General features: G+C 42.7%; 2 protein-coding genes across 3 annotated transcripts in view; one reads left to right on the top strand and one right to left on the bottom strand.

The window, feature by feature from the left end:
- Positions 1 to 165: 165 nt before the first annotated feature.
- Positions 166 to 11108, top strand: PRELID3A (PRELI domain containing 3A). Of its 2 annotated transcripts, none has more exons than XM_066328751.1 (6): positions 166 to 247; positions 2596 to 2764; positions 3048 to 3137; positions 3882 to 3952; positions 4043 to 4145; positions 9435 to 11108. In XM_066328751.1, exons 1-6 carry the CDS (start codon positions 216 to 218, stop codon positions 9546 to 9548), a joined length of 579 nt encoding a protein of 192 aa, XP_066184848.1. In that variant the 5' UTR covers positions 166 to 215; the 3' UTR covers positions 9549 to 11108. The 2 variants fall into 2 exon arrangements, with proteins under 2 accessions (XP_066184848.1, XP_066184855.1); XM_066328758.1 differs by lacking the exon at positions 9435 to 11108 and adding an exon at positions 5731 to 5827.
- Positions 11109 to 14417: 3309 nt separating this feature from the next.
- The window catches only part of SPIRE1 (spire type actin nucleation factor 1), a 128352-nt gene continuing 116154 nt past the window's right edge, over positions 14418 to 26615 (bottom strand). The window contains exons 12-16 of the mRNA XM_066328797.1: positions 23829 to 23966; positions 22689 to 22759; positions 21923 to 21950; positions 21704 to 21834; positions 14418 to 20825 (exon numbers count right to left, since the gene is read on the bottom strand). Of these exons, the coding sequence (XP_066184894.1) occupies positions 20573 to 20825; positions 21704 to 21834; positions 21923 to 21950; positions 22689 to 22759; positions 23829 to 23966 (621 nt within the window). The 3' untranslated portion in view covers positions 14418 to 20572. The remainder of the gene's footprint in view (positions 20826 to 21703; positions 21835 to 21922; positions 21951 to 22688; positions 22760 to 23828; positions 23967 to 26615) is intronic.

Here is a 26615-nt window from a genome sequence, read left to right as displayed (position 1 = left end):
GCTCCCGCGCATGTGCGCTGCGTCACCTCTCCCTGGGCGCAAGGGGCGGGGCGGTGACGCAGCGCGTGACGCGCGCGCCGGCCCGGGCACGCCCCCGCTCCCCTCCCGGCGGCCGCTGGCGCTGGCCGGGCCGGCGCGCGGCTGTCAGTCAGCCGGGCACCGCGCGCGCTCCTCGCCGCCTTCCCGCCGCTCCGAGGGACGCGCCGCGAGCGGCCATGAAGATCTGGAGCTCGGAGCACGTGTTCGGGTGAGGGGGCCGGGCGGGGAGGGCCGGAGGGCGCGGCGAGGCGCTTCACCGGGCCGGGCCGTGCGGGGCGCGCCGGGTCCCGCCGGGGGACGGCAGAAATGGGAATGCTGCGGGCGCCGCCGAAGGAGGAGAGAAGCCGGGAACGGGCCTCGGCGGAGCCGGTCCTGCATCGCCTCGAGCCGCTTCGTGTGCGGCCAGACGCCGCGCCTGGGCTCCTTCTTACTCAGGAATGGCATTCCAACAGGATGGAGTGGTAGCGCGGGACTGACAGCGTGATGGCTTCATAAAGGGCTGGGTGTTTAGGAAAAATAACTTTCACACTACTAAAGAAAAAAAAGCCAAACTACTGATGTAGCCGATGATATATTCCAAGAGGTGTGGTCAGTGTGACTGTGTCCCTTAGCCTAGCCTCGGGTACCGCCGCTGACTCTTGAGTGCTCCTTCCATCAGTGCTTTTCTGCATGGAATGTGGTTCTGGCCCTCCTGTTCCACCTTGGCGTAACGAGGAAACACCAGGGAACAGTATCAGGGGCTGTGTAATCTGTCCCGGGGAGCTGGCGTGGAGGGCTCAGCAGTGCCCGTACAGCAGTGGGAATGCCACCGCAGATGATTCCTCTCCTACAGGTGCTCCAAAAGTCTTGACGCCCGAAGAGCACCGGGGGTGATAGTTCTTAAAATATTTACAAAATATCCCAGATGTGTTGCTCTAAATTTCTTTAATTACCTCAACACAACTTGAATTCCTTGAACTGATGCAGGTACTCGGTGCTCCACTTCAGCATTGGCCTGGTGTAAGTGACCTGTGGTTTCTAGCAGGAAATATCAGGCAGAGGCTGCTCGAGCATGACACAACTCCCGAGTCTGAGATGAGGATCTGTCACCTAGGGAATGCAAAAGCTATTTTTATTTGACATTTTCTCACCAAGTTCTGTATTAGAACACCCCCATCTTATGGCGTAATGTGTGTAGGTGTAGGTAGTTCATTTAAATAGTTAATAAAACATTGTTGTGCCTTATCAGATCTCTGACTCAATGCCTTAGGGACATTTAACAGAATTTTGTCATTTTCAGTTTGTGTATCTTCTGTTGATGGAGGTGTAGAGACACCAACGATGGAACAAGGAACAATGCTCCAGCTCTTCTGCTGCAGGAGTTGAGGGCTCTTATTTCTCCTGCTTGCACCAGTAAAGCTTTCCAGCACTTTTCTTGTTAGAAAAATAACTTATTTTTCCAGCTTTCTGGTTGTTCATGTAATGCTGTACTGTCAGTACCTTTCTGTACCAGTCTATTTTAAGACTAAAATAAAATCCATTTAGGGCCCTAAGTGCAACTCTTAAGTACAAGTTGGCACCCCTAAGCCTTCTTTAGTTAGATACCAATTGTTGAATTTCTAAACATAACTTAAAGGCTTTGAGGCCATCATGTCAGGACAGTCAGTTATTCTGAATATAGAAATAATTAGGGACAGAATTTCTCTGTTGGATCAAGTCCATGGCTTCTGTTTCAGAAGGAAATATCTGAAGTACCTCAAAAGTTGTCTGGACAGTCTGGTGTGGAGTAGCAGGACTGCTCTGACCCCAGGAATTTAAGGTTATCAAAATTTATTTCATAAAACCAGTTCTGAGGAGAGTATCCATAAGTGGAATTCATGCTAACAAACTGCTGGAAGCAGTAGTGCGGGTGCAGACATCAGGCTGTGAGCTCATGGGGTTTCTAAAAATCTGTTTCTTTTTAAACCTCCCAATCGTCCTTTTTAAGTAGAATTTAATTTCACTTTTTCACTTTGCTTTTTTTTTTTTTTTTTTTTTTTTTTTTTTTTTTTTTTTTTTTTTTTTTTTTTGCTATAGGAAGGAGCAGAAGCTAGTGGTTTCCTCATTAGTTTATTTAGTATGCTTAGAATTACAGAATTACAGAAAAATTTATGTTGGAGTGGACTCCTGGAGGTCATGTAGTCTAACCCTCTTCTCCACGCAGGGAAAGCTTAAGTGTTGGGTCAAGTTGCTTTCCTGGTAGGGTTCTGGAATGAGCTAAGATTCCCACCATCTCTGTGGGCACTGCTTGGAATGTCACTTGTAGCAGTGAGTGACTGTTGCCCTTTGCCTTCATTTTTCTTAGTCTTGCATTAGTAATTCCTTGCTTCACTCTGGAGAGAATTTTTTTTCCTTCTGTTTTTGTATCAGTCTCTTACGCGTTTCCAAGCATAACTGTATTCCAAAGGGATTGCTGGGAGCTATGAAGCTGCACAGCCTGTGCCATATTGCCCAACATAGATCCTGATTTAGTATCATCCAAATACTTGCCATTCAATACAAAATACTTACAAATGCTTTCGCCTCTTCCTTTTACAGACACCCCTGGGATACTGTGATCAAAGCTGCTATGAGAAAGTACCCCAACCCCATGAATCCCTGTGTGGTAGGAGTAGATGTCCTTGACAGGAGCCTGGATAACCAGGGGAGACTGCACAGTCACCGTCTGCTCAGCACCGAGTGGGGATTGCCCACGATTGTCAAAGCGGTACACTTTTGCAGCCTTCGTTCTTTGTTATCTTCATTATTTATCCCTTTTATGTCATCCTCTGAATTGGAGCTGACTTTGAAGTAAAAGCTGAAATCTGTGTGTGTCTGTAAATGCCTTCCAGGCTGGTCTGTGCCATGCTCTATGGCTGATACAATCTAGACACAAAATCCTCTGGTATCCATGAGTTACTTGGGGTCACTGAGAACTTGGCATTTATGTGTTTCAAGGGTCAGTTTGTTTGTTGGATTTTGGTAGTTACCATTTTTTTTTTCCCCTTCAGATATTAGGAACAAGTAGAACTCTGACTTACATAGAGGAACATTCCGTGGTAGATCCAGTGGAAAAGAAGATGGAGCTTTGCTCAACCAATGTGAGTGGTGGCTTAAGGAGTTTCTGATAATTAATTCTGGAAGTTGGATGTTTTTCTCTTAACATTTATATTGGAAATGTATCTGTATCTTTCATTAGAGGCAACAATTTACATGTCTTAATCAGTGTCATAGATGACTTTTTTCCTTCTTCTCATAATTTAAATACTTTATCATCAAATATTTATGATTCTGTTTTTAATATAAAATCACTTCTCGGAATGCATGTAAAATAGTTTGACTTTTAGATGAATGAGTTCTGTCATTTCCAACAAAAGTTTTAATGTGAAATGCCTTTTTTCATAGAATGTAGATGAAGTATTGTGCTGTAGTTTGGTATCCTGGTGACTTGAGCTCTCAGATTTAAGGTGGGGTTGTCTGGAGGAGAGCCTTGTCTCTGTACAAGAGGCCTTGTCCTGCCTGAGTATTAATTTTCTGTCTAGTCCAGGTACTGCTATGGGGGTCTGGAAGAGCCTCTCTTAATCATTGGCCATAAATCAGATTCAACATTCAGAGAAAACTGTTGGTGCTCTGTCCTGTGAGTGGGAACTTTGATATAATTAGATCAAGGATAGGCAAAGATGAATCACCCTTTATAGGTCTTTTTATTGACTGTGTTCTGGGTTTTGTATTCTGTGTACAGTATTTTGACATTAAATTGAGTGCTCTGCTATTGAGTAGTGCTGCTGATAACAGAAAAATGAAAGATGGGAAGTGAGGATTTCAGCTCTGTTTTTGTTCTTAAGATTACACTCACCAACTTGGTGTCTGTGGACGAGAGACTGGTTTACACACCTCATCCAGAAAACCCAGAAAAGTAAGTAGGGATATTTGTGTCTTTGTGTCTAGGGGAAAATTTGTTAGTCCAGCTCAGCTTAAGTGTTTACCTATCTTTGTTCCCTTACAGGACTGTACTAACTCAAGAAGCAATTATTACTGTTAAAGGCATTAGCTTGAGCAGTTACCTGGAAAGTTTGATGGCAAACACAATATCTTCTAATGCCAGAAAGGTACATCCTTATTCTGTTTTCTCCCTCTCTCTCCCCATAGAACCATTTTTTTTTAATGGTAATTGTCAATGGTGTATGTTGAATGTCATTTAATTTCTCTCTATTTTGTGCACAGTGTCTCAATATATTTTTTACAGAACCTCAGCAACTTATTTCTAGAAGTTAGTGCTAGTAGAGAATGTAACTTCACTTTCAGCCTTTATAATGTGGATTTATCAGTTAATACCAGGATATTTTCTATGCTGCTTTTGTCAGTTCCAGTTTATATCCATTATTGAGTTGTCTCCTTGCCTTTGGCTGAAAGTAATGTAGTGTAAGCAGAAGCATATTCTTTGAGGAGGTGACTGTGCTGGCTCACCTGGGTAACACTGCACTGACTGCTCTGTCCTGTGCTTGCTTTTTCTATTTGGCCTGCAGCCATGGAGCTGCTCCTCAGCACAGGCAGAGCTGTGGGAGTGCTTAAGCCTTGGGCACTTTGTCCTACAGTTCTTTGGGGAAGAAATGGAATTGCTGGCGAAGCATAGACCTTGCTGCCTAACAGCAGGATGAGTGCTGCCAGGAGCTTGAGATTTTGTTCTGCATTGCTGGAGGGGTTCAGCACAGTGGGAATCTGGCCCAGGTAACTCCTGCTATGCCAGAGATCCTGTGCTTTGGCCACCCCGTCATCCTTGTGAGGGATGCTCCTTGACCAACCCGTGTGAGTCAACTTGGTACAGCCAACTAGATCAGAGAGGTGAAAGCCTCCTTTTCCACCCTTCTGTGTGCTCCTAAGGTGAGAGGAAAACATGTTAAAATCAGGGAATGGAAAAGGAGTAATGGGTCATGTCTAGACATGGGAGAGTACCTTTACCTAGCTGGGTGCTCTCTGTTTGTTTGAAATGGAAGGTGTTTCAGTTAAATTACAATTCTGTTATGATCTGATTTCCATTTAAAAGTCTGTGTGGGGTGTATATTCTTGAAAGAGAGGAACAAACCCTGGCTCACAACCAAATTTCAGGCTGACCCAGAGGTAGCAAAGCATTGTCTAGTTGGCTGGTGTGCCAGATCAAGTTAGGCACACTAAAATGCTGGCAAAATTTCTCTTGAGGCATTAGTTACATTTGCATGTCTCTCTTGAATTCAGAGAAACTGTAAATATTTCTTGGTACCTGTTGAGGTGTTGCCTGTAAGAGAGCTCAGTCTCTTTTAAAGGGTGTTCTGTTCTGCCATTTCCAAGGAACACATCGGTTTACAAGCTCCTTGCAAATCAGAAAAATCTTCTTGTCCTATGTATTTCACTGAAAAGTCTCTACAGATTTTGAACTTGGCAGGAATTTGTAATTGCTGTTACCAACCTTTTATTTGCTAACAAGTACCTACTGGGATGCTACTGTCTGTTCTTGCATGCTGTGCCTCTGTGCTCTAAACACCCCTCTTAAACTTCCTGACAGTTACTGAAAAAATGTTTTGTCGTTCTGAAGAAATAGGAATTATTGAGACTTTGCTCTGAGGTAGCAGGAGCAGGTGATGCATTATTATTTTTAATGACCATGACGATTTTTTTAATAGTTTGCTGTTTGTTGTAAATCTTCTTGTGTTGCTCTAGGGGTGGGATGCTATTGAGTGGATAATTCAAAACTCTGAAAGCGCTCTAAGCTAGCGGCTCTCCCCAGCTGCAGTCTGTACTAACTAGTGGTAATGGCGACATTCTCTTCTTCTTGGTGCAGCATCTCAGCTTCCCAGCCAATATGTGCATGGATTGTTGGCGTGTGGATTTCATCAGTTACCCTGCATGTCTGGTTTTCCACACCCTGCATACAGGAATGGCAGACCCGTTCATTGCACTGCACTTGTACAGGGTGAGAGAAGCCCTGTGCAGGCTGGATCCGTGGACCTGTGCCTGTGCCACTGGGCAGCCAAGGAGCTGCAGCCATGTCTTCTTGTGCCACACAGTCTTGCTTATGGCCTGAGGACTGCAGACAGCTAGGGGTGTGAAGGAGTCCCTCCACAGAGTGTTTGATCTGGTCCCAGTTTCTGTGATTTCAGTATATAGAGCTGGTACCTAAACAAATTAATAAATTGGCTAGTGAGTGGAATTGGCTTTATAAAAATGAAACAGAACTGTGTTCTAAAGATATAAAATTGATTTCTTGAAACAGGTTGCCTAACAAGGGTTAATGTTTTGCATAGCAGAATTGTATTTGCTTTTCTTCTGTCTGAGGAATAGTGTTGCCCTTCTGAGGAAATCTGTGCAAAGTTGAAGCTGTCAGGATGCCAGACTGTTCCTGCTTTTCATTGGTCTTGTAGTTATATTCATTTTGGTAGTGACATGTTCCTGCAGTTGTATAACTATGAACAAATCTGAGTTCAGGGTTGAGAGAACTGAGTTTACTTGTCTCTGTGCGGATTGTTTTCCTTCCACTAGTCAGTGTAGCTTGTCCCTGTCATTCCTGTATTTGCTTCTGCTTCAACCAATAAGATTTCTTACACAGAAAGAAATCCATTTTGCTGCTTCTCCTAGTTAAGAAAGTTGGGCTTTTGACACTGCTTACTCTGAGATCTGTGTATGCCATGACTGTTTGCTTTTACATTCTCATTCCACTAAGCTTTTATGGCTGTTTTTCTGGAAAACATCAACTACCAAGGCTCAGCACTTATCAGTCACTTAAGCCCTGCCAACAAATCTTCATATACAGTGCTTGTTGTGCCAGCCACATCATGCTGCTGACACCTGCAATAATGAGTAACACGGCGTGCATGCCTGGGGATGAATGTGTTTGTGTAATGACTGGCTGCAGAACTTGTTGTACAGTATGAGACTTTATAGACAGTCCTCTGTCAGATTTTTTTCTGATAACTGGATAGTTTTTATGGCACTTGGAGGCTTTAGATTTCTAACTTAATTTCCTGTGCAGAATGTTCCTGAAGTCTTCCTTGCCAAAATCATGAGTTTATTCTTAGCTGCAAAATACTGCATATAGTGTATGCAAGTCTAAGGAGATATAGACAGACCTATATACTCTCAAAAACTGGAGGAAATATCTTGGTCCTCCAGTTGAATGTCATGGATGTTTTTAATGAATTTATCATCAACAAAAACATCAAGTAAAACACAATGATGTTTCAAGTCAGGGCCTGAAAAGAATCTCAGTGTTTTTCTACTGAGTGTTTTCTATGGCAAGGGTGTTTGACCTTCTGACCAGTCTTCTTTGAGCAATATAACAAATAGAATATCCAAGCTCTGTGTGCCTGTGCCACCTCAGAGAGGATATTTAAACTTGACTTTTAAATGTCCAAATGCCTGCTACTGAAAGATGATTCCCCCCCCCGCCCCCCACTTTTTCATTACTGAGCACTCACCTCAGTTAATTCACGACTGGTTAGAACTTGTTGCTGTGCAGTAGCTCGCCCATGTCTGGGTGCTTTTAGCTGTGCTTTGCTGGCATTCCCAGGTCTTGCACAGCCTGTGGAGAAGGTGGAAGTTACTCCCTGCTGAAGAACAGTCACTTTGGTGCTCAAATGGAAGGAGCTCAGAAGTTAAATCATCACTTCTAAGGTCTTTTATCTGCAACTTGGACTTAAAGTGGACAATTTCAATCATGCTTTCTTGAATGTTATTAGTAGCTTTTAAAGGCATCTCTGAACTAATTAACCTGGACATCCTAGTTCTTGAGGTAATGTGGGGTGGAGCTGAATCTCCCTTTCTGAGCCTTGACCGAGAGCTGAACACTTTCTTGTGATACCTGGGTGACTCTTCTCAGTTTAAAGACTGCCTGACAGTGCAGAAGTAGCAATTAGTGTTTATTCTGTGAGTCCCTGGAACATGGAAAACCCAAAGAGAAACCGAGTCAGCACTTCACTGACCTTAGTGAGAGTCTTGAGATAACTGTGCTCCTATTCACAGGAAAACTGTATTTCTTTTACTAGGTTACACTTCCTGGTTCTGGGCTTTTCATATTATTCTAGACTAATGTTTCTAGCCTGGCAAAAAAATCCTTGAGCTTTTTTCTGACGTTCTTATTTCCTTAGGTTTTCAAAGCTGTTTATGCAGATTCTTGTTCATGCTTAGTAGTCTGCAAAGGACAACAGCAGGTTCTGGAGATTGTGATGTTCCTGTGCACTTTATCACCTTTAATGAATACAACAAAATTAGCACATCACAGTTTGGAGCAAAACTCTCTGTGCAGAGGAGGCCATGCTTGTCTTTTCTGTCAATGTCTACAGAAGGTTTGAACACTGACAGTGGCTCTCCTGAACATTTATGACTTTTCGGGCTCAAACCTCTATCTCCAGAATTCTAAACTTGGCCAGAGCCATGTGGCTCCCACGTACTGCTCTCCACTGTTTGTATTTCTTATTCTTAGCAGAGTAATAGAGGTGAATGTCTCTTGACTTCTCTCTTAAGTGAAAAAGCCAGGTGTTCTGGTCTGATCCCATCTGCTTGCTTGGACAAAAGCTGCTATTCTGAGCTTGCAGAGTTCTAAAATCTTGACTTTTATTAATCAAAGTCCTTCTCTTTATTTTCTTGACTTTGTTGTGCCACTGCTGGCTGCATCTTGTGGACATTGAGGTGCAGCTGCTACAGAGTCTTCTTTAGGCAAAAGGTTTTTGCCAGGCTTATTGCCCAGGGTTGTCCAGCTGACAGTTACTTACTTTAACTTAGAGCTTTTAACTTTAAGTTACAGCTTACTGAAGCTGTCAGTTCTGAGCTTGAGACATTCCCATACCTGGATATAAAATGAGCAGTTCCAGTCTCTCAATTAGCCTGATCTGTCTGCCGAAAAGGTGCTTTGTACAAATGTAGAATTCAGTGGGAGTCCACTTCTGAACTCTTGATAGATATCAGATCACTTAGCTGCCACTTCAAAGAGCACTTGGGAGACTTTCTTTGTCCTGGATCTTCTCAAAAACTCTCGATATAATTTGGCTAATGAAACTGAGAACAGTACCAGGATTTTGCCATAAATCTGCTGATGATCTTTGGGTGGTGGGCGCAGCAAACAGCAAAACCAGTAATTCTCTTAGGTAAGGAAACTTGCCTGCTGAATTAGGCCTTCTGCCTCAGCATGCTACTGGGAGCTCACAGCAGCACTGCATTTGCTTCTGGCTTAGGGGTGAAGCAAATGCCTTTGCAGTGAAGTCTCCATAAGAAGATGCTAAGAAATTATCGATATAATTTGGTATCAAACTATGCAGTTTGATGGCATTGATTTTAAAACAAGTTTCATGTCTGACAGAGGAAGACCTATAGAAATGTGAGCAGTGGCGGTGTGTGTGTTCTGATCCTAAATTCTGGTGTGTCCCTGGCAGGGTCGGGATGCCCTGGAGTGGGTGATCAGCAAACTAAACACAGAACTGGAGGAGCTGAAGTCCACGCGCGACGGGGTCAAACCAGCCATGGCAGCAGCGTCCACGGAAAAGTAAAGCCAAATAGTTGGGTTCACCAAATAAAACCAAGTAACTGACAGAAAAGTCTTATTCTGCAGACTGCTCTGTAGAGCTCCCTCCAAGGCCGTTCTGCAGAGGCTTTGTCCATTTATAAGAATACTGGATCAGTGGAAAAGTAACCTCATCCATCATCTCCACAGCAGCTCTTGTTGCCTACTGAAGATTAAACTGACCTCCTGCAGAAGCTCCTTTAATTTGAACAATTTATGTTTGACACTGGAAACAAAACATCTAGCACATTTACAATGGCCTAAATGTGCCTTTTTAAACAAAGGTAAAGGGCATGTTCTATTTACACCATCTCAAACTGAAAAGCTTGAAAAAAAAAAAGCATGTGTGGGATTAAGGATTTTCCGTGTGAACTTTTGTTCTGTGAAGGGCTGATAGGTCCTAGAGCACTGATTTGTAATCTGATAATGTCTTATGGGCAGTTAAAGGGAACTACATGAGTCAGAACATGATACTGTAGAATTTGGTATTTATCTAGAGGATCATCTTGAAAGGCTACATCTTGTGTGGAACTAACTCTTAGGTTGTTTAAATGTGCTGCCTGAACATGACACACGGATACTTTACCTCTTAGATGTTTGTATCCAGACAAAGATAAAGTTTCTATTGATGTTAATAGCCTAGAATAGTTTTTCTGGTGGGGAGAAGGGTATAATTTATTTTCTTATTTATTAATTTGTCCTAGTTCCTCCCCTCCCTCTGAGGACAGGGGTAGTGATTACTGGAAGGTGCTAGAAAATACATATTTATCTCTAAGAAGCATATTTGTAGGCTACTGGACTGAAGAGACCGTGCTATTCCAGTGGTCCTTGCTCTTCACATCATGTCTTAACTGAGGGAAAAATTGATGCAATAACCAGAAGAGTTGAAATGAGAAATGAGAAGAAAATTTTAAATCCAAATGATAAGGTTTCATGAAGAGAAACTTTTCATTCCCTGAATGGAGAAAACAAGAGTACAAGAACTACAAATGGACTCTCCTTTCTCAGTGCTTTCTGTTAACTACTGACTACCAGTGTAACTGAACCTTTTCAATACTTTTCCATGTGGGTACAAAATGGTTTTAAAATCCTTTGAAATGCTTCTCATTATCTGGAAAAACACTCCAATAAACTGCAGAAACTTTCCTATTAAATATGCATAAATATATATTGGTGATGACTCTAGCATCTTGTCTAGACGTTTACAGAATTATCGTGTTTGATCCAGATGTAATATATGTTTCTCAGACAGAAACCTCTGTTAGGTTTTTAACTTATTTTTTGGTGTGCACACAAAGTGAAATAAATGTTGCAAGGATGTTTACTTGTTCAAGTGGCAAGCATGTGCTCAGGAAGCTGTAAAAGAGCATGAGTAACTGCTAAAAAAATAGAAGAGTAAAATGTTGGTCACTGTTTTGATCTGATAATTTTAAAGTGTTTGTAGCTTAAGGGAATTTTCAGCATTCGTATTCCGGTTTGAAGTAAACCTTAATTTGGGTGTAACTAAATTACATGATCCTAATGAATAAACCTACTTTAAAAAATACATATTAGTTGAAAGCAATTAAATGAATAGCAAGTATTTACATTCCACTTTTTATGTGGACCTAAAGCCCTTCCTATTTTGGAACAGAAACTTAGAGCTTAAAACAGCCCATGTCTGGAAGATGGGTGGCTTTGGTGCAGGTCAGTTGTTGTCCCTTTTTCAGGAGTGATGCCACTTCCTGAGTGAGGAACATAGAAGACTGTTTACCTCCTGGTGTTCTGCTAGGCAAGGTAGTGCAGCTATGGCAGAGCTCCGCACAAAAAGAGGGAAAAGTTGGTGGTGTGTGTACCTTTGGAAACCTTTACTGCAGCATTTCCATACATGCCTGCTGGAGGGGGTGAAAACACAACTGTCAGCAGGGGTAGGAAAGCCTTTGGAGAGGTTCATGTATTGCTTTGGTTTGGGAGAAGAGCTGTGTAAAGTTGCTTCTTGCATCAGAAATGAAATATTTACTTACTTTAGTCTTACAGCTGGCTGATTTATGCATAGCACTTCCAGCACTGGCTCTCTGAGCCAAACTCCTCTGCCACACCTTAGGTCACTGCCAATTACAGGTCAGTTTCCTGGATTACTTTCTTGACACTCTGTTTCCTTGCAGGAACTAATCCCTATCTGTTTCTGTTGTAGCATCTTCTTTCTGTTTCATTCCTCACTGGTTTTGGGCCGCTTCCATTCCACCATTTCCTGCCACTTTGGAAAACCAAGCATTTACCCACACAGTTCCAATCTGTGTGCTGCTCCACTTGTCAGGCATCAGCACCTTTCCTACTTGTGCTCAGTCCTCTCCTGCTTTTCTCTAGGCTAAAGGACAGCTGGGAAGCTTTGTGTAGGAAAAAGACTAATTTCTTCTGGAGGCCCATTCTCTCACTTGGTTCCCTCTTGTCTTAGGGATGGGTGCCAGTTGTGCATCCATGGGATTATTGATCTCCCTGTGGCTGCTCATTTTGCCATTGTGTACAAAGGACCTTGCAGGGGGTCACACTGGAACCAGGTAGGCTCCAGTGTTTAGCAGATGAAGTGGTTGCTAATTTCCCATAAGCTTTCCTGGGCAGTTTTTACCCTTCTCTCTGTCCTTACTGTTGGCATGTGGGGCTTCTGTCTTTCCCCCTTGGCTATGTGACTGGTCAGACCGATGGGATCTCTGTGATGTTTTTGAAGTATCCCAATTCCCTTTCCAGTTCTTAGTCTGTTATAGACTGGGTTGGTCATTGAGGCAAAAAAACCCTGCCTTTGGAATTGTTTATTTTCATTGCTCCCTAGAGAAATTCTTCCATCTTTTCTTTCTTCACTGGAAATGGCTAAAAAATATTTCAGAAGTTGGTTTTATGTCACATGCATCGACTGAGGTGTCTCAAAGACAGAAAGCTGCTTGTGAGGGAAAATGTTAGGCTGCTTGTGGGAGCAGCAGAGCGCAGCTTTCTGGATTGGAGCAGAAGGAGGAAAAGGATACGTAGGAGGAAAAAATGTGTAAAGCAGAAATGGTGTAAAGTCAGCGCTGCTTTACTTGGAGGGATCTTGAAGTACTGGGGGCCAAGCAGAAGAAAGCTCAGTAACTGTGTTGATTAATAGGTAGCAAGTGCCATCTTGAGTAAGAATTCTGCACTTTGAGAGGTGAAAGGGGAATGAGTTGTGTTTTGTGAGTTGTGAGAGGGAGGTTGTTTGCAGCAGCTGTTCAAGCTGCAGTTTGGTGTTTCTCAGCTGCTAGGTTGCAATTCAATGGAAAGGGAGTGCGGGCTGTGATGTAGGGAGGTGGTTGGATTTTGAGATTTTGGTGCCAGAGCACATTGGATAGAAATGTGGCTGCTCTCCCCATCCCTATAGCTCCGTCACACACACCTGCTGTGGAAGGAAGGAGCTGGGAAGGGCTGGTTCCTGACTGCAGGGGAAGCAGCAAGGGAAGACAGCAGCAGTGGTTCCCAGAGCATGGCAAACTGGGCACGTTGGTTCTTGGCACTGAAGGATTTTAAGATGTTGAAGATCCCAGACTCGAAGTGGACTCGGTTCTGGTGTCTAGTTTTTGTGCCAGTGCAGGCTCGTGTTAATGACAAAAGGTATTAACTTAAAAACAGTGTAGTCAAATGGTCTGGTTTGTAATTTATTGGGTTTGTTTAGACCATTCTTCCTTTTTCTTAATTCGGCTTTGTGCCGATGTGAGGCACATGATGCATGATCTCCTGTGCTTCTTACTTCTTTTCCTCCATCAGGTCAGCAGGCACGATGGAGGAAGGGTTATATTTGCTCAGACAACAGGCAATCCTAGTGAAAGCTCCCATATTCTTTAAAGTTTTGCTTGAAGTAAGCAAAGGCACTGAGCTGCAGCAGGTGGTGTCAGGAACTGCTGCAGAGCACAAACTGGGCACCAATGTACTGACAATGTAATAACCTAGCTCTGAGTAAATGACCAGCCATGTTCCTTGATGAGACACTTCTTACTTAAAGCCTCAGGTGGAGCAGTGCTGGGGAAGCAACACCATTCCTACTGTTGCACCTCCCTAGACTGAGCCAGGGCTGTAAAGTGTCCATGTACCCTGTGGTGCTATCCAACATAAATGCCATGTACAGTTTAAAAAAACACTTCAGGGCATGACTGTGGTAATATCTAATGCACTGATGGTTTTCTGAGAAAGCTGCAGAAAAATATTTTCCATTAGTCTGTGCTGGGTAGGCAGCAGGATCCAGTACCAGTTTCCCTGGAGCTTGCTGTAAGCCACACACTGCTCAAAAGCTCTGCAGGGGTACTCTGGGTCTGGGCTGGTAACTCCATTTGGGACTGGCAGCTGCTTTGTTTTGCATTAGAACAGAAAAGATTCATCTAAAATCAAGAGCCTTGACTTATTGTAAATAAGACTTTATTTATCTAATAAATTACCTCCTTACTCCACCAACACTACTTGCCACCTGTCAGAAACATGTAGGTTATGGGCTAAGCCTTTTAATCACAGCTCCAGGGAGCAGGTCATGCTTTCACTATGGATTTGTTCAGTGAGAAGGCATTTCTGTGACACACAAGTCCTGTCCTTTTAATTTTTCCACAACTGAGGTGATTGAGGTATGATTCTCGTTTCACTGGAAGGCACCTGCAAGTGAAATGATCAGTAAGGGCTGCTAATGTGGGGCCCTGCTGGTACAATACCTTCTCTTTTACTTTGCTATAATTTTGTGTCTGACCCTGCTGAGATCTGCAGCAGCTAAGGTTCAGGGCTCTGCCTGGTCAAGCAAATGTGGAACATGGCCTTGCCAGCTGTGCTCTCTAAGAAATGGTGCCTGTGGTCTTCAGAGTTCACTCAAGAAAGCAAGAGCAATGCAGTAATTTTAAAGAGCTTTTTATTAGTAACGCATAAACAAGAAATTGCATTTCAGTACCACATAACATGGAAACGAGCAGAAGACAATTCTGTTGCCTTTTGCTGGTAGAGCTGATGCCCCTGGTGTCCCTGAAGATGCGCAGACGGTACATGCACAGTGACAGCACAGCAGCAGGAGAAGCTTGAAGGGGAAGGGTTTGTGCTTTAGGCCTGTTCATGTCCAAAACATGCACCTCCTGTTTGGGATTTTTTTTATTTTTTTTTTATTTTCTTCATTAAAGAAGGAGGTTAGGGAGATGGAACCAGCTTTAACAGAAACACAACACAGCTCAAAACCCCTTCTCATTATCTTCATTTTGCTTTTGATTTACAGGTAGTGTAACCACCAGCCTTTCAATAGGAACATGCTATTGAATGTCTCAGCTGAAGCTGGGCCTTGGGCTCTGTCTCTCCTGAAAGCTGGGCTGTGAGAGTGCTGCCTCTCTATAGACCTGTGCCAGCTGAACTGGTGCTTATTTCCACTGAAATTTGGAATCCCACCTTGTGCAGAACTTACATCAACTCATGTCCATGTCCTTTAATTCTAGATTTAGCAGATTTCTGAATTCAGGTTTTTGAAATCCAGTTTAAAAATCCCACACGGTGCTGTCTGGCCCAGGGCCCATCCAGCAAAAGCCAAAGCAGTGCTGGCTCTCATTTTTAAGCATGGTGTCACTGGTTAGAGAAATGCAGAGAGGACCTGAAGCTTAGTGGAAACACCTGCAGCCACATTGGAGGGACCAAAACTATGATTTTTTTTCATACAGAGCACTCTTATGGGTTGGCTTTTTAAAAAATCAAATGTATCAATAATTGAGCGGGTCGTTTGCAGCTGTGAGTTTACAGTAGCAGCCTGGCACCTTGAAAGATGATCTGCTTACAAATGTATTTTTAAATTAGCTATAGTAAGGCCTGTTCTGAAGGGTCTGTTCCAAAGGGCTTCCTCTAGAAATGTTCTACAGAACCCATCTCGCTGACCTTTGCAGACGGCAGAAGCTCCCATCACCTCAGGACAAAGAGCCTGGGCTACCTCACACCTGACTCAGTTCAGCCAGGCACTGCCACTGCAAAATAGCCTGACCAGGGAAGAAACCGGAACGTTACCAAACTGTTTAATTGCAAATAAACAAACTAAGCTACTACTGCATAAAATTTGATACCTGTTTAGTTCCACCTCCTGATTATGCCCCATGGCATTTGTTGAGTGCAAGACCTACCACAGAAAAATTCATTCACAAGTCTTTGCTTGTCGAAGTATTGTAAAGTTTCACCTCTCTGGAATTTGTTTCACCTGGAAGTAGGGCTAATTCTTTTAAAGTACTGAAAGCAGATGGAAACTTGCACTGCAGGATCCTTTCAGCTCTGACACTGAGCACTCAGGTCTTCAGCAGCAGCTCTGATTATTCTTTAAACAATTTGTCACCGCTTTGAAGTGCCTTTTTGCAGCTGGAGACCCTGGGACAAGGAGTGGCTCACAGTTTGTCTAAGGTGGGCAACTCTGGGATTTTTCAATGTTAAGGTGAGGGAACAGGGAAGGCCCCAGGCTGGCTCTGCTCTGGGCTGCTGGAGCTCACAGGGGCTGCTCAGCACAGGGGTTCTGTGGCTTTGTGTATCATCTCAGGCTGAGCTAATGCTCCTCTGTCATGGTTCTCCTATTCATCACTACATGGAAGTTCTGGGGAATGGCAACTTCAGGTACCCCAAAAAATCTGAAACACAGTAGTAAAAATCAGACAAACGACAAAAGAGGTTTCTATAGCTGGAATTGGTATTCATAAACATTCTCACATTGGCCTTAAGATACACATATACAAAAGAAGAAATAAACCAGAGCAGCTCCAAGTTATCAACATGGCAACAGTATAAAATTTTCTGGTAACAGGAACATAATCCATGTGCTGTAGCACCAACGTGTAGAGTTGCAGCACCTTTCTCTCATACTTGTGTGCTATCACTGTTTTACAGGTGAGACTGAGCTGTAAGACAGACATTCCTAAGAGTTGTGCAGAGCTGCTGGATGAAGTAAAGCAGGAAGGTAGCAATTAGGAGTTTAAAGCTGGAGTTCTAAGTAAGTTTTAAGCTATAGAGCATGCAGCCAGTAAAGAACCAGGGAAGCTGATGCTGAACTTGACTGGGGAAAAAGGGATGCTCAGGAGAAAAGTGAGAACAATTTAAGAGTTGTGATAACAATGTTCTCTCTCTCTCCACTTCTGGTTTAAAAACTAAACCAAATCCATCAAAAACCTCTCTGAAAGACTGCCAGCATTTCTCTCCCAATGATGAGGGTGGGATGGAGATTTCCCAAAGCCTGTATTACATGCAGGACAAACGTGCTGCCTCAGGTACAGCCCGCCAGTGTTGGAAGAAGCAGCACACTCGTAACAGAGGGAGTTGGCTGCAGATGATGACGAGGAGCAATCACATCACTGGGGTTACACAAGCAGTTTTTATTGCTATTCTAAGGGTACTTCGACAGGTTTTCATCCCTTCATGCAGCCCAGCCAGTGTTCAGCTGTTATGCAATCATTTTCATTAACAATTCTTTGCCAAAAGAAACATCTGACTGATCTTACAAAACTATAAAAACATGAAAAAGAGAGAACCTTTAAATCAGCTTCCTCATGAATAATTAACACAGACAAGGGTTATAATGGAAAGGCATTTTATTTTTTACAGGTTACACCCCTCCCTGTATAAAGGAAATAAAGGAGAAAGGGAAAAAAAAACCCCAACAAACCCCTCAAAACACTACTTTCACCATGAACACTTGATAGGTCAGGTCTGAGAGCTGCAGCAAAAGCCTGCTCACATCTTCCATCACCACCGTGAGGCAGAGCTGGTTTCGCATTCCCCACAACCAGGTTCACATACAAAACAAGACTGATGCTGCCAGAGGCATTTTAATGATATATTTTAACAGACCTTGGGCAAACTAATAAAGCTAAAAAAAAAGCCAGAAGAAAATAATTTTAAAATTCATGGAAAAGAATTCACTGTGCTAGTGCCCCGTTCTTTTCAGCAGTAATTCACTCTAAGGTGTGCAAACTGGATTAGGGGGCTGAAAGCTTTAAGTCTAATAAAAGATAACAGCCAACACACATATAAATAAGACTCATTTCCTTTTTAAAACATCATGGGAAAGTCAATTCCAGTTGCATGATTGATGGAGACTTCCTAAATATTAATAAATATATTACAGATATTTACAAGCTTCTGATTTCTGACGCTGATGTGAAGTTCAGCCTGTAACTAGGACATGCTGGGCAGCACTGCAGGGTGCTGGGCCAATGGCTGCAGTGGATTTGGGATGCTGGTGCAGGCAGGGAGGAGATGGAAAGCTAAAAATAGCCCACTCCGCAGAGCCAGGCAACCAGCGAGCTGAGCTCCTTCAGGCTTTCCGTGCTGAACCAGCCCGCTGCTTCTCCTCTTGTGGAATGAAATGCCAGGGTAATGTGGAGCAGCTGTGCCAGGGAGGAAGGGATGGAGGGAAGGGAAGAGCAGCCCTCCACACCATGTCTTCTGGAGCCTGCTACAGCATGTGTCAGCAGCTCAGAGGGTTTTTTCCAGGGAAAAAGGGAGGTTATCCAGGCCCTGGCCCATGGCAGCTCTGTGTGAGCAGCAGGGAGCCGTCTGTACAACTACTGCATTGTTTTTCTGTGTTTGTGCCCTGCCCAGCACAGCAGAGCCTGCCCTGAGCCAAGGACTTGTGGGAATTCTGGGAAGGCACAGGCTGGATGACAAGGCTCTGCCTCTGCCCCAGAGTCACCCCTGGCACTGCCAGAGTGGAGCAGGGCACAGGCATGAAAGACTTGCTTCCCTTTGCACACTCAGGAGTTACTTAGTCCTTCATCCTGCCTGCTCTACATCACCCCAAATTCCTCTCCGAAAGGGAAAGAAATGTGCCGGATGCTCTGCACCTCGGTGGCTTGAGGGCACCAGGGAAGCAGACTGAGCAGAGGACTGTGTGTCTGTAACACGGCCGGGGCATCTCCATGAAAAAGTCGTGATGACAACAACAACAGGGCAGAGCAGATGCAAAGTGAGATTTCCTGCATTTGTTTCCATCTGGTTTCCCTGGCGCACTCTGCAGCAAACACACAGCCTGGTTTTGGCACAAAAACAAGAAAAAGTGCTGATGTGACTGAGATCAGGCGACCCTTCCAGCAACAGCAGAACCTTTCCCACCAGGCAGCCTGTGCTGCTCCCCTGCAATCCTACATCCCTATCTCATGCCAGTACTCCAGGTGCCTTAACATGCAAGACACTTCTCCAGAGGTACCACGAGGAGAGGGCTGTGACAGCAAGGAGGGAGAGTTAGCACTGAGCCCTGCTTTTCCTGTTTGCATTGGTTCAGAAAAAAAAAAAATAGAAACTATTTCAATAAGCCCTGCATATGCAAAAATTCTCATTTTCCAAGGGGGCTTTTAACAAAAAATAAGGATGGCTGACTCCCTGGGAAGGATTACAGAGACTTTTGCGTGTGCTTTTCGAATCAGCCTAAAAGAGATGATATGGATGGCTGCTCCAAAGGCTGCCAAATGGGAGCCAAGCAGCCCTGGTGCCTCCCAGCCTGGGCACTGTGCCTTGCCAGGGCCACAGGGGCAGTCTGTCTCTTGGGCTTTTTGGACAGAGGAAGCTGTTTTTGATTAATACACCTTTAAAATTATGTTATGGAAGTCCAGTCCCAGCTACTTTGGAGCAGTTCTGAGGTATCTCTCATTAACTCGAAGTACAGAAATGTTAATAAATAGATCTGAAACTTTTCTGCTATGTCATTCTATAATACACTTCTATATAGATATTAAATATGCCTCAGGGTATTAAAAAATTTATGAAAAAAGTTACAGTAGTTGATTTTCAAGTATTAATGACTTGGCTATGTTAGCTTGTTTTTAAATACCGAAAAGATCTGGCCCCAAATTGACTAAACTCTGGCTATGACTGAATTAAAGAAAAAAAGAAAATAGTATTTTGAATATTAAAAAAAGTGCAAAAAGGCATGAGATGTCAGTAAATGTAAAATTGTTGGAACTTCTAAACAGTTAGTCTAGCACTCCCTTGTGAGTGAATTGAAAAGGGGGAAAGAATGAAAATAGATTAAAGGGAAAAAAGAGAGATCACTCCCAATCTGAGAGAGCACTGTCCCAAATTTCAGCAGAACATGAATTTTTACAGCCAAGTTATAAACCCCAGAAAAAATGAGGTTACTAGTGGATATGCTGTCAGACAGAACTATAGCAGTATCTGTATGCTCCATTATAATACAAATTTACACCTTACTCACTGCTTTCTCTGAGAACAATTTTACACGTATTCAGTTAAAATTAGAAGCCTCCCTTATTTCCCATCCTCCCCATAAACTGTACAACTTTGTCTACTGCTAAAATTCACTGCTACTAGTAGTCATTATCATACATTCAAGATAGAAAGTGAACTAGTAAAACCTGCTCAGGAGTCACTCAGAAGGACACTAAGGCTTCAGAAGTACAGCAGCTCAGGACTGACCGCACGGGCCAAGAGCTTGGCCACCTGCTTTGCCCCAGGGCACTGACACTGTAGAGCCCTGTGCTGAACCCTGATCTCAGAGCAACCCAAATGGCCAAAGGAAGATGAGTTTGACTGGAGCTGCCCACGCTGGGTGCCTGCTGTGCGACACGGCCCCTGGCTGCCTCGACAAGGGCGTGAGCATTCCGAGGGCAGGAATGCAGCAGGACCTACTGCTTGCTACTGTGCTAACACTGACACTGTACGAGCTCTAGTTCTCCATCAGACACCTGCTCTCAGCTCATCTCAGGGAAAATTACTCAAAGCATGGTTAAAAAAGGATTGAAAGCAAGAAAAGGCTTTCTCATTTCGATGTACACGTACAAAAGAGGCAACAATTTCAAACTATTGATTTTCTCCCAGCGTGAGCAGCTGACCCGTCGTGTATCACCCTGCACAGACCCAAACACAGCTCTCTGTGTCTCTGGGAACTGCTGGAGTAAGAAATCCTGTGATTGAATGCAAACCCAAGCCAGTCAGGTGGAAGAAGCAACGGGGTGACAATTCCATTCCAGTGACCCCTCGCTCAGGGATGATGACCTCATGGAGATGGAAGCAAAGCAGAAGGCACAGGGCTCAGATCTCATTGATCGTCCTTTCCGAGGGGCAGTACTCCGAGGTTCCTGGGGATGACATGTAGAAGGACTGTGTTTTCCTTTTTAACCTGGCTCGCTTGTTGGCCAGAGACAAGCTGCGCCGGCTTGAGTTGATGATTTCTGAGATGAACTTCTTGCAGTCCACACAAACCTCCATCGTGCTCCAGTCCTCCATTAATTCTTTGGGAAACTCTTCTTGTGACTTATCCACAGACTTGGACCTTGAGGTCAACCTGAAAGGCAAAAGAGCAGGATCTGTCATGTTATTTGTCAGCTTGGCTGTAGGCTCCAGGAAAAAATTACATCAGAAAGGTCTGGATTTAAATTTTCCTTCCTCCTGTCCCAAATTACACGAAACACTGGGAGGACAGCTTCTGCCTCATTGGCAAGATTGCAGGGTCACTGACTGAGGGCATGTGTAACATTTACATCCTGGCAGAAACAACCTTACTAGTAATGAAAAATAGCTGATGTCTTTGGCTCATCTACACAGCACCGTAACAATGGTGATCTATGCAGAGGGTTTATACAGCAGATCCCCTCAAAAAGGAGCATTTCTTTTATATTTAATCTCTTGGACTAGCTTTGACAACCATCTATGTATAAGATATAAAACCAACAGATAACTTCATAACATTAAAAGTGAAAAAATTCGTAACTTCATAATATTAAGTGAAAAAATTATGAAAATTGGAGTAAGAAAAGTTAGGGGAAAAGAAGATAAATCTGTGCACTAGACATCATTGAATTCTCATTCAGTGGGTGATTTCAGCCTGCAAGATTTATCTCCAAGGAGTCCATTCACACTAGAAAAAGATATGTTAAGGGTATTTTCTCAGAGGTCCTACAGAAATACAGTCGACCCAGACTCTCATGATTCTGCAGCCGTAATGCAAATAAAGGTTTAAGACACTGTTAGGTTGCTATTTCTGTAAATCAAAGCAATGATTAGAAGAGATCTGGCTTTTCAGGCTTCAGAAAAGTTACTACAGGCATTAGAAACACGGCCAACCACAGAACAGGTGAGCAGCATCTTCATGACTGATAATCCAGCATGAAACATTTGGGGAAGATTTGCAACAGACACCAGTGAGGCTGGGCTGTCTCTCACCTGCTCCGCAGGGAATGGTGGTGACTGGTAGAGGGTTTCTCTGGCCTCATGAAGCTTTCTCCCCTTTGCAAGGTTGAAGGTCCCAGGGAGAAGATGGGGAGGGTGGAGTATGGCTTCGATGGCAGCCGCATCTGTTGGGAACAGCACAGGGCACATGCAGCATCATTTCAAAGACTGCAGCTTTTTAGAAAGGCTTGAAACATTAGTTTCCTTACTTACCTTTTTGCAACACTGTGAGCATACAGGCCTGTGTAAAAAAGCAAGAGCATGAATCAATCCATTGGGAAAAATTATGTTTAAATGAAATAGAAGGGATTTCAGGAGGTAGAAACCCTCCCCCCTCCATTCTCCCCTTGAACAAACATTTTTATTTTTAAAGCTTCTTCAACATAGTGACTTCAATCAGAACACGAAGCCAGAAGCAACGAGAAATGCTGAACAAGAACTACACCTAAACTAAAAATACGGGGGAACAAAGAAAAACAAGCTGGTTTTCCTCTAAAGAAACCTCTTCTGGTAAGTGAGACCAAAACTCAGTGATTACATAGATCTTCTGACTTACTGTCTCACTGTCAACTTAAAATTTATCATTTTGCCTGCAAATATTCCTTCTTGCATTTCTCTGCCCAATTACTCAAAAAATAGCCCAAAAAGTAAATTGCCTTGAAATGTTTTCCCCAAACTCAGAGGTTGTAGAACTGTTGAGTGGGGAGTCTAAGTAAATTCCATCTTGCTTTCTCATAAGCATAAAAAAAACCCCAGAAGAATGTTTCTCTCACTTTCAGTCCAGAGTTTCAGTCCAAGGAAGCAATTCAGTCACTTAAAAATTAAATGTTTCTGCATAGTTTTTTTAAACACAAACTGTTACAGAAATAAAACCAACTACTGCTGTATGAAGCAGAAACTTTTGAGGGTTTCTAATGTATAAATCAATCATTTGCCCTATGAAATTGTACTAATTTATTAACAGACATAAAATATTTACCTCTTGCAGAACTGACAAGTGTAAGACCAGGTAAAGAAAGAAAACCTTCTTGTTCGACAGCAAAAGCAGAGCTAGAGGAAGAAGAACAGAGGAATCAACAGTGTTAAGCAAAGTCCCACACAGTGATGACTTCACTGACCAGTTGCTGTTAACAAGGTCACAGTGGCAGTGCTACATCCAGTTCTGGGCTCTGTACTTCCATGATGATATTGAGAATAAGGTCCAGAATTGTATCTTCATATATTTAGGATTAGGCCTTTAATTGTTTTACCTAAATGAAATACTTGCCCATTAACTATGTGACTTTGGTTAGAAATAAAAGCAAACAATTTTAATAGTGGGGTAAATTAACTGAAGTCTCAACCTACTTTGAGATTTGATAAAAGCTCATTACTAAGCTTTATATATCATGACAACAGGCAACAGCTGAATGTAATGAATGATATTATAAGATTCTTGTTTATCTGCCTTAAATGTATTAAACCTTTAAAATAAATCTGCATACTAGACACAGGTAGGCCTGTAAATAAAATACACATTGAAGTCAAAATAGACTTCCTGGAAGTGTCCAAGAAGCACAAATCAAAAGTGGGAGAAAAGGATGCTGCTTCCACTGGAAGTACCAATCTCCAACCTGCAGTTTACAGAAAAATGCATTAGTTAAGGGGTCTCTAACATTAAACCTCCTTCTGAGGTCACATGTTGCATCACTTCTCTGAAGGCTTTAATTCCCTCTGTGCTTGATAGTAAGGATTCATATATGAAGAACTTAAAGTTTTCTGTTGTTATCTGTAATTCTATTTTCTGGAACAGAAAAGGTAACCAAACCTGCAGAAGGCAGGGGGACAGAAATCACCTCAGTCAGTGAAGTTCAAACCAGACACATACAGACACATTCTGATCATTGCAAACGCTACTGCATCTTTATAGATAATCTGAACAAACCAGGCGTTTCCATGAAAATTTTTGATGTTTCTGGACATCATTTGAGGAAGTTGACCCACATGTGTCACACATTTAGGGGGATGTTTGGTGGATAATTCTTCTTTCTCTCCAATAGAGGATAAGAAACAAATGTGGAAAATGAGAGGCTTGTGCAACTGGCCTCCCTCAGTACCCTTCAGAGCTCCCCAGCCCTACCTTTCCTTTCTTGAGAGCAGTGTAGACATCCTTATACTGCTGGTACTTCTCCAGCTCCGCCTTCACAAGCACCTGACGGATGTGCATGACCTCCTCCACTGTCAGAGCCAGACATTCCACGGGGTAACAGAACTCCTCCTGGAAGCCAAAAGGTTTGTATTATTTCAAAGACAAACAGATTCTTCCAGAGTTCAACCTAGACAACCAGCCACCTGGTTAGTAACTCCAGAAACAGGGGATTTCTCCCATCAAACTGGAAAAGCACTGGCTCATTCATGGGCATCACATGAGTGCCAAACCATTGGAAGCTGCATAAGTGTGATGTAAACGGTCTTATTTCGTCCTTCACAACAACAACAATAACAGTTTACTTCATCTTTCCTCCTCAAATCACTTGACCCTTCTCTCCATTTGTCTTTTATTATGAACATTTGATTCAAGCCAATCAACATTCAGATTTATAATTTGAAAGGGAAAACGTAATATGGTAGATTGCATAATTTTATGTATACTGTTTGAGGTATACATCAAATTAATTTCTCTGAGACTTTGTGATGCCCAGAGTGGCCAAGGAAAGTTGTTAGTAGCCCATTCTAGCAGAAACTTTTATTCAGTGGTACCACATCTTGGTGCTCACTTGATCAGAATCGCACCAAAACTACAAAAAATTACATCAGTTCAGGCAGAAAAGTTCTCCTTTCTGCCCCAAGAAAGTGACAGAAGCAATTTCTGTCAATAATTTAAACTTGACAGAATAACGTTCCAGTATCAAGCAGGTGAACTGCTCACCCAGTGTTGCATTATAAATGGTAGAGACTCAAATAAAGAATTAACAGCACAACTTTCCACTTACAAAATTTTGCATCTGTTCTGTGTTGCAGCATTTAGGAGAATATTGAGTGCAGAACTCCTGAATTTGGTACCAGGGAATAAAAAGCACCAACCCAATTTGTAATCCAGCCCAGTAGTTGATTATACATTTCCAAAAGAAAGACAGAAACCTCTGTGGGAACTCCCATCGCTTAATGCTTAGTGAACCTTTTCAGTCAGCCCAGAGGGGCTACTGTGCAGTAATGACAATGACAGGCAATGCTCTCTGAATAAACGAAGGAAATTTCTCCTGCATACACAAAGACGTGGCTGACAGTTTGGAGATCTCGTTTACAAATTGAAGTGATGAATCGGATTAGTACGGAAATGCTCCATTTCCATGTACTCAGAGGTCTGTTCTGTCTTTCCATCAGATTAAAAAGAAAATCTTTCTACGTTGCAGACCTGGCAAACATTAGCATTTAGGAACCACCACATTTTTAAAAACTGTTGTCTTACCTATCTAGAAAGGGAACACAAAGAAACTTCACTCTGTTTAGGGTGCCCCACAAAAGACTAGAATTGAGTTAACTTTGTTAGATTTGCCAGCTAAACCTTTGAGGTACGGAATACTAGTTTTTCTGGAAAAAAAACAAACTACATCAAAAGCAGCTGCAATTTGCTCTGAGGTGTAAAACTGCACAGCCAAAACAAAGTATCTTCTGTCCCTTAGGAGCAACTTTACAGCTAACCAGCAGCTCTCAGCGTTTCGTTGTGGGTTCTTCCCATAGCAACTGCCTTGCCATGGGGAGGGCACGGCTGCGGGCTGCGCGGCACGGGAGAGGAAGTGGGTGGGAAAGCGGGATGCTCACAATGCCAGCAACACCCCCGAGCCCGCATCGTGGGAGACCGAGGGAAACTATCCGAGGTCAATGAGGCTGACTGAATGCTTGCAATCAACCAGAGCTTTAAGTCCTTTACAAACACATTTCTTACTTGAAGCTCTTCCTTCCCCCTCATGAACGCCCATTCCTTTAATTTACAGAACGATGACGTCGGGGAATATTGCTCCTTTGAAGAAACTCTGCGGATCTACTAGGGGAATAGTGTGGGCCTGTTGTCGTACCAATCGAAAATGAATACCATTAAAACAGAAATAGCCAGCGGGCAGCAGGGGAAACATAGAAAATATTCACATGTTTAAATGCTAATGTTTTAATTCCAGTGGTTACACAAGGACAACAAAATGTTAATGCAACATTAAATGAAAGATAAATAATCCAATTTCAGAAAACTGCTTGGGTTTTTTTTTTCCCTATTCAGAATATAAATAAGTACACAAGAAAATCTTTTGTTTCTACACTACCTGTAAGGCATTAAAATTAATTAAATTTTGCTAAGCACTGGCTAAACTTCATTGAACAATGATGCTTTGGAATTATTGCTCAAACTTCCAACAATAGCCTGCACCCAAATTCAGCAGCTCCAAGTGAGAGTACTCTCTGCAATACTCACATATGACAGAACATGGTAAAGACAAAATGTGGTTTCAATGGTCTTGATTTTCCAGAATTACACCGAATACTCTTTTTAATATTAAACATGAGCCAGTACGCTTACTTTTAAAGGGGAAAAAATTATTTGAAAATACTATTTTGAACTTGAAGTTTCCATGATCCTCTTGGGGACTGGCTTAACACTGACTATGCAATCATCTTATAAACACTATAGCTTAAGGTGTGTATATGTATAATTTTTTTATGCAGGAAAAGCAGGTAGTAAGAATTACATATATGTAATGTGCTTTGTAGGTCATTCTTAGTGTACACACACCTAATAGGTTCTTATGACTAACACATTTTTACTCTAATGTATTCCTTCTTCTCATTAAAGGATGTCACTAGACATTCAAATGAGTTGCATTAGTAAATTGCAAAATGAATGAGCGCCGGAATGGCCTCTAAGTTCTGCAATTCA

This window comes from Sylvia atricapilla, chromosome 1 (assembly GCF_009819655.1).
Source record: "Sylvia atricapilla isolate bSylAtr1 chromosome 1, bSylAtr1.pri, whole genome shotgun sequence".
NCBI classification, from domain to species: Eukaryota; Metazoa; Chordata; class Aves; order Passeriformes; family Sylviidae; genus Sylvia; species Sylvia atricapilla.
This window is presented reverse-complemented; position numbering and strand designations above follow the sequence as displayed.

Excerpts from the sequence above, each read along its gene's own strand:
- PRELID3A (XM_066328751.1), top strand. The coding sequence starts at position 216 with ATGAAGATCTGGAGCTCGGAGCACGTGTTCGG. Across the intron at positions 2,765-3,047 it reads TGCCCACGATTGTCAAAGCG|ATATTAGGAACAAGTAGAAC; the intron begins GTACACTTTTGC and ends TTTCCCCTTCAG. Across the intron at positions 3,953-4,042 it reads CATCCAGAAAACCCAGAAAA|GACTGTACTAACTCAAGAAG; the intron begins GTAAGTAGGGAT and ends GTTCCCTTACAG.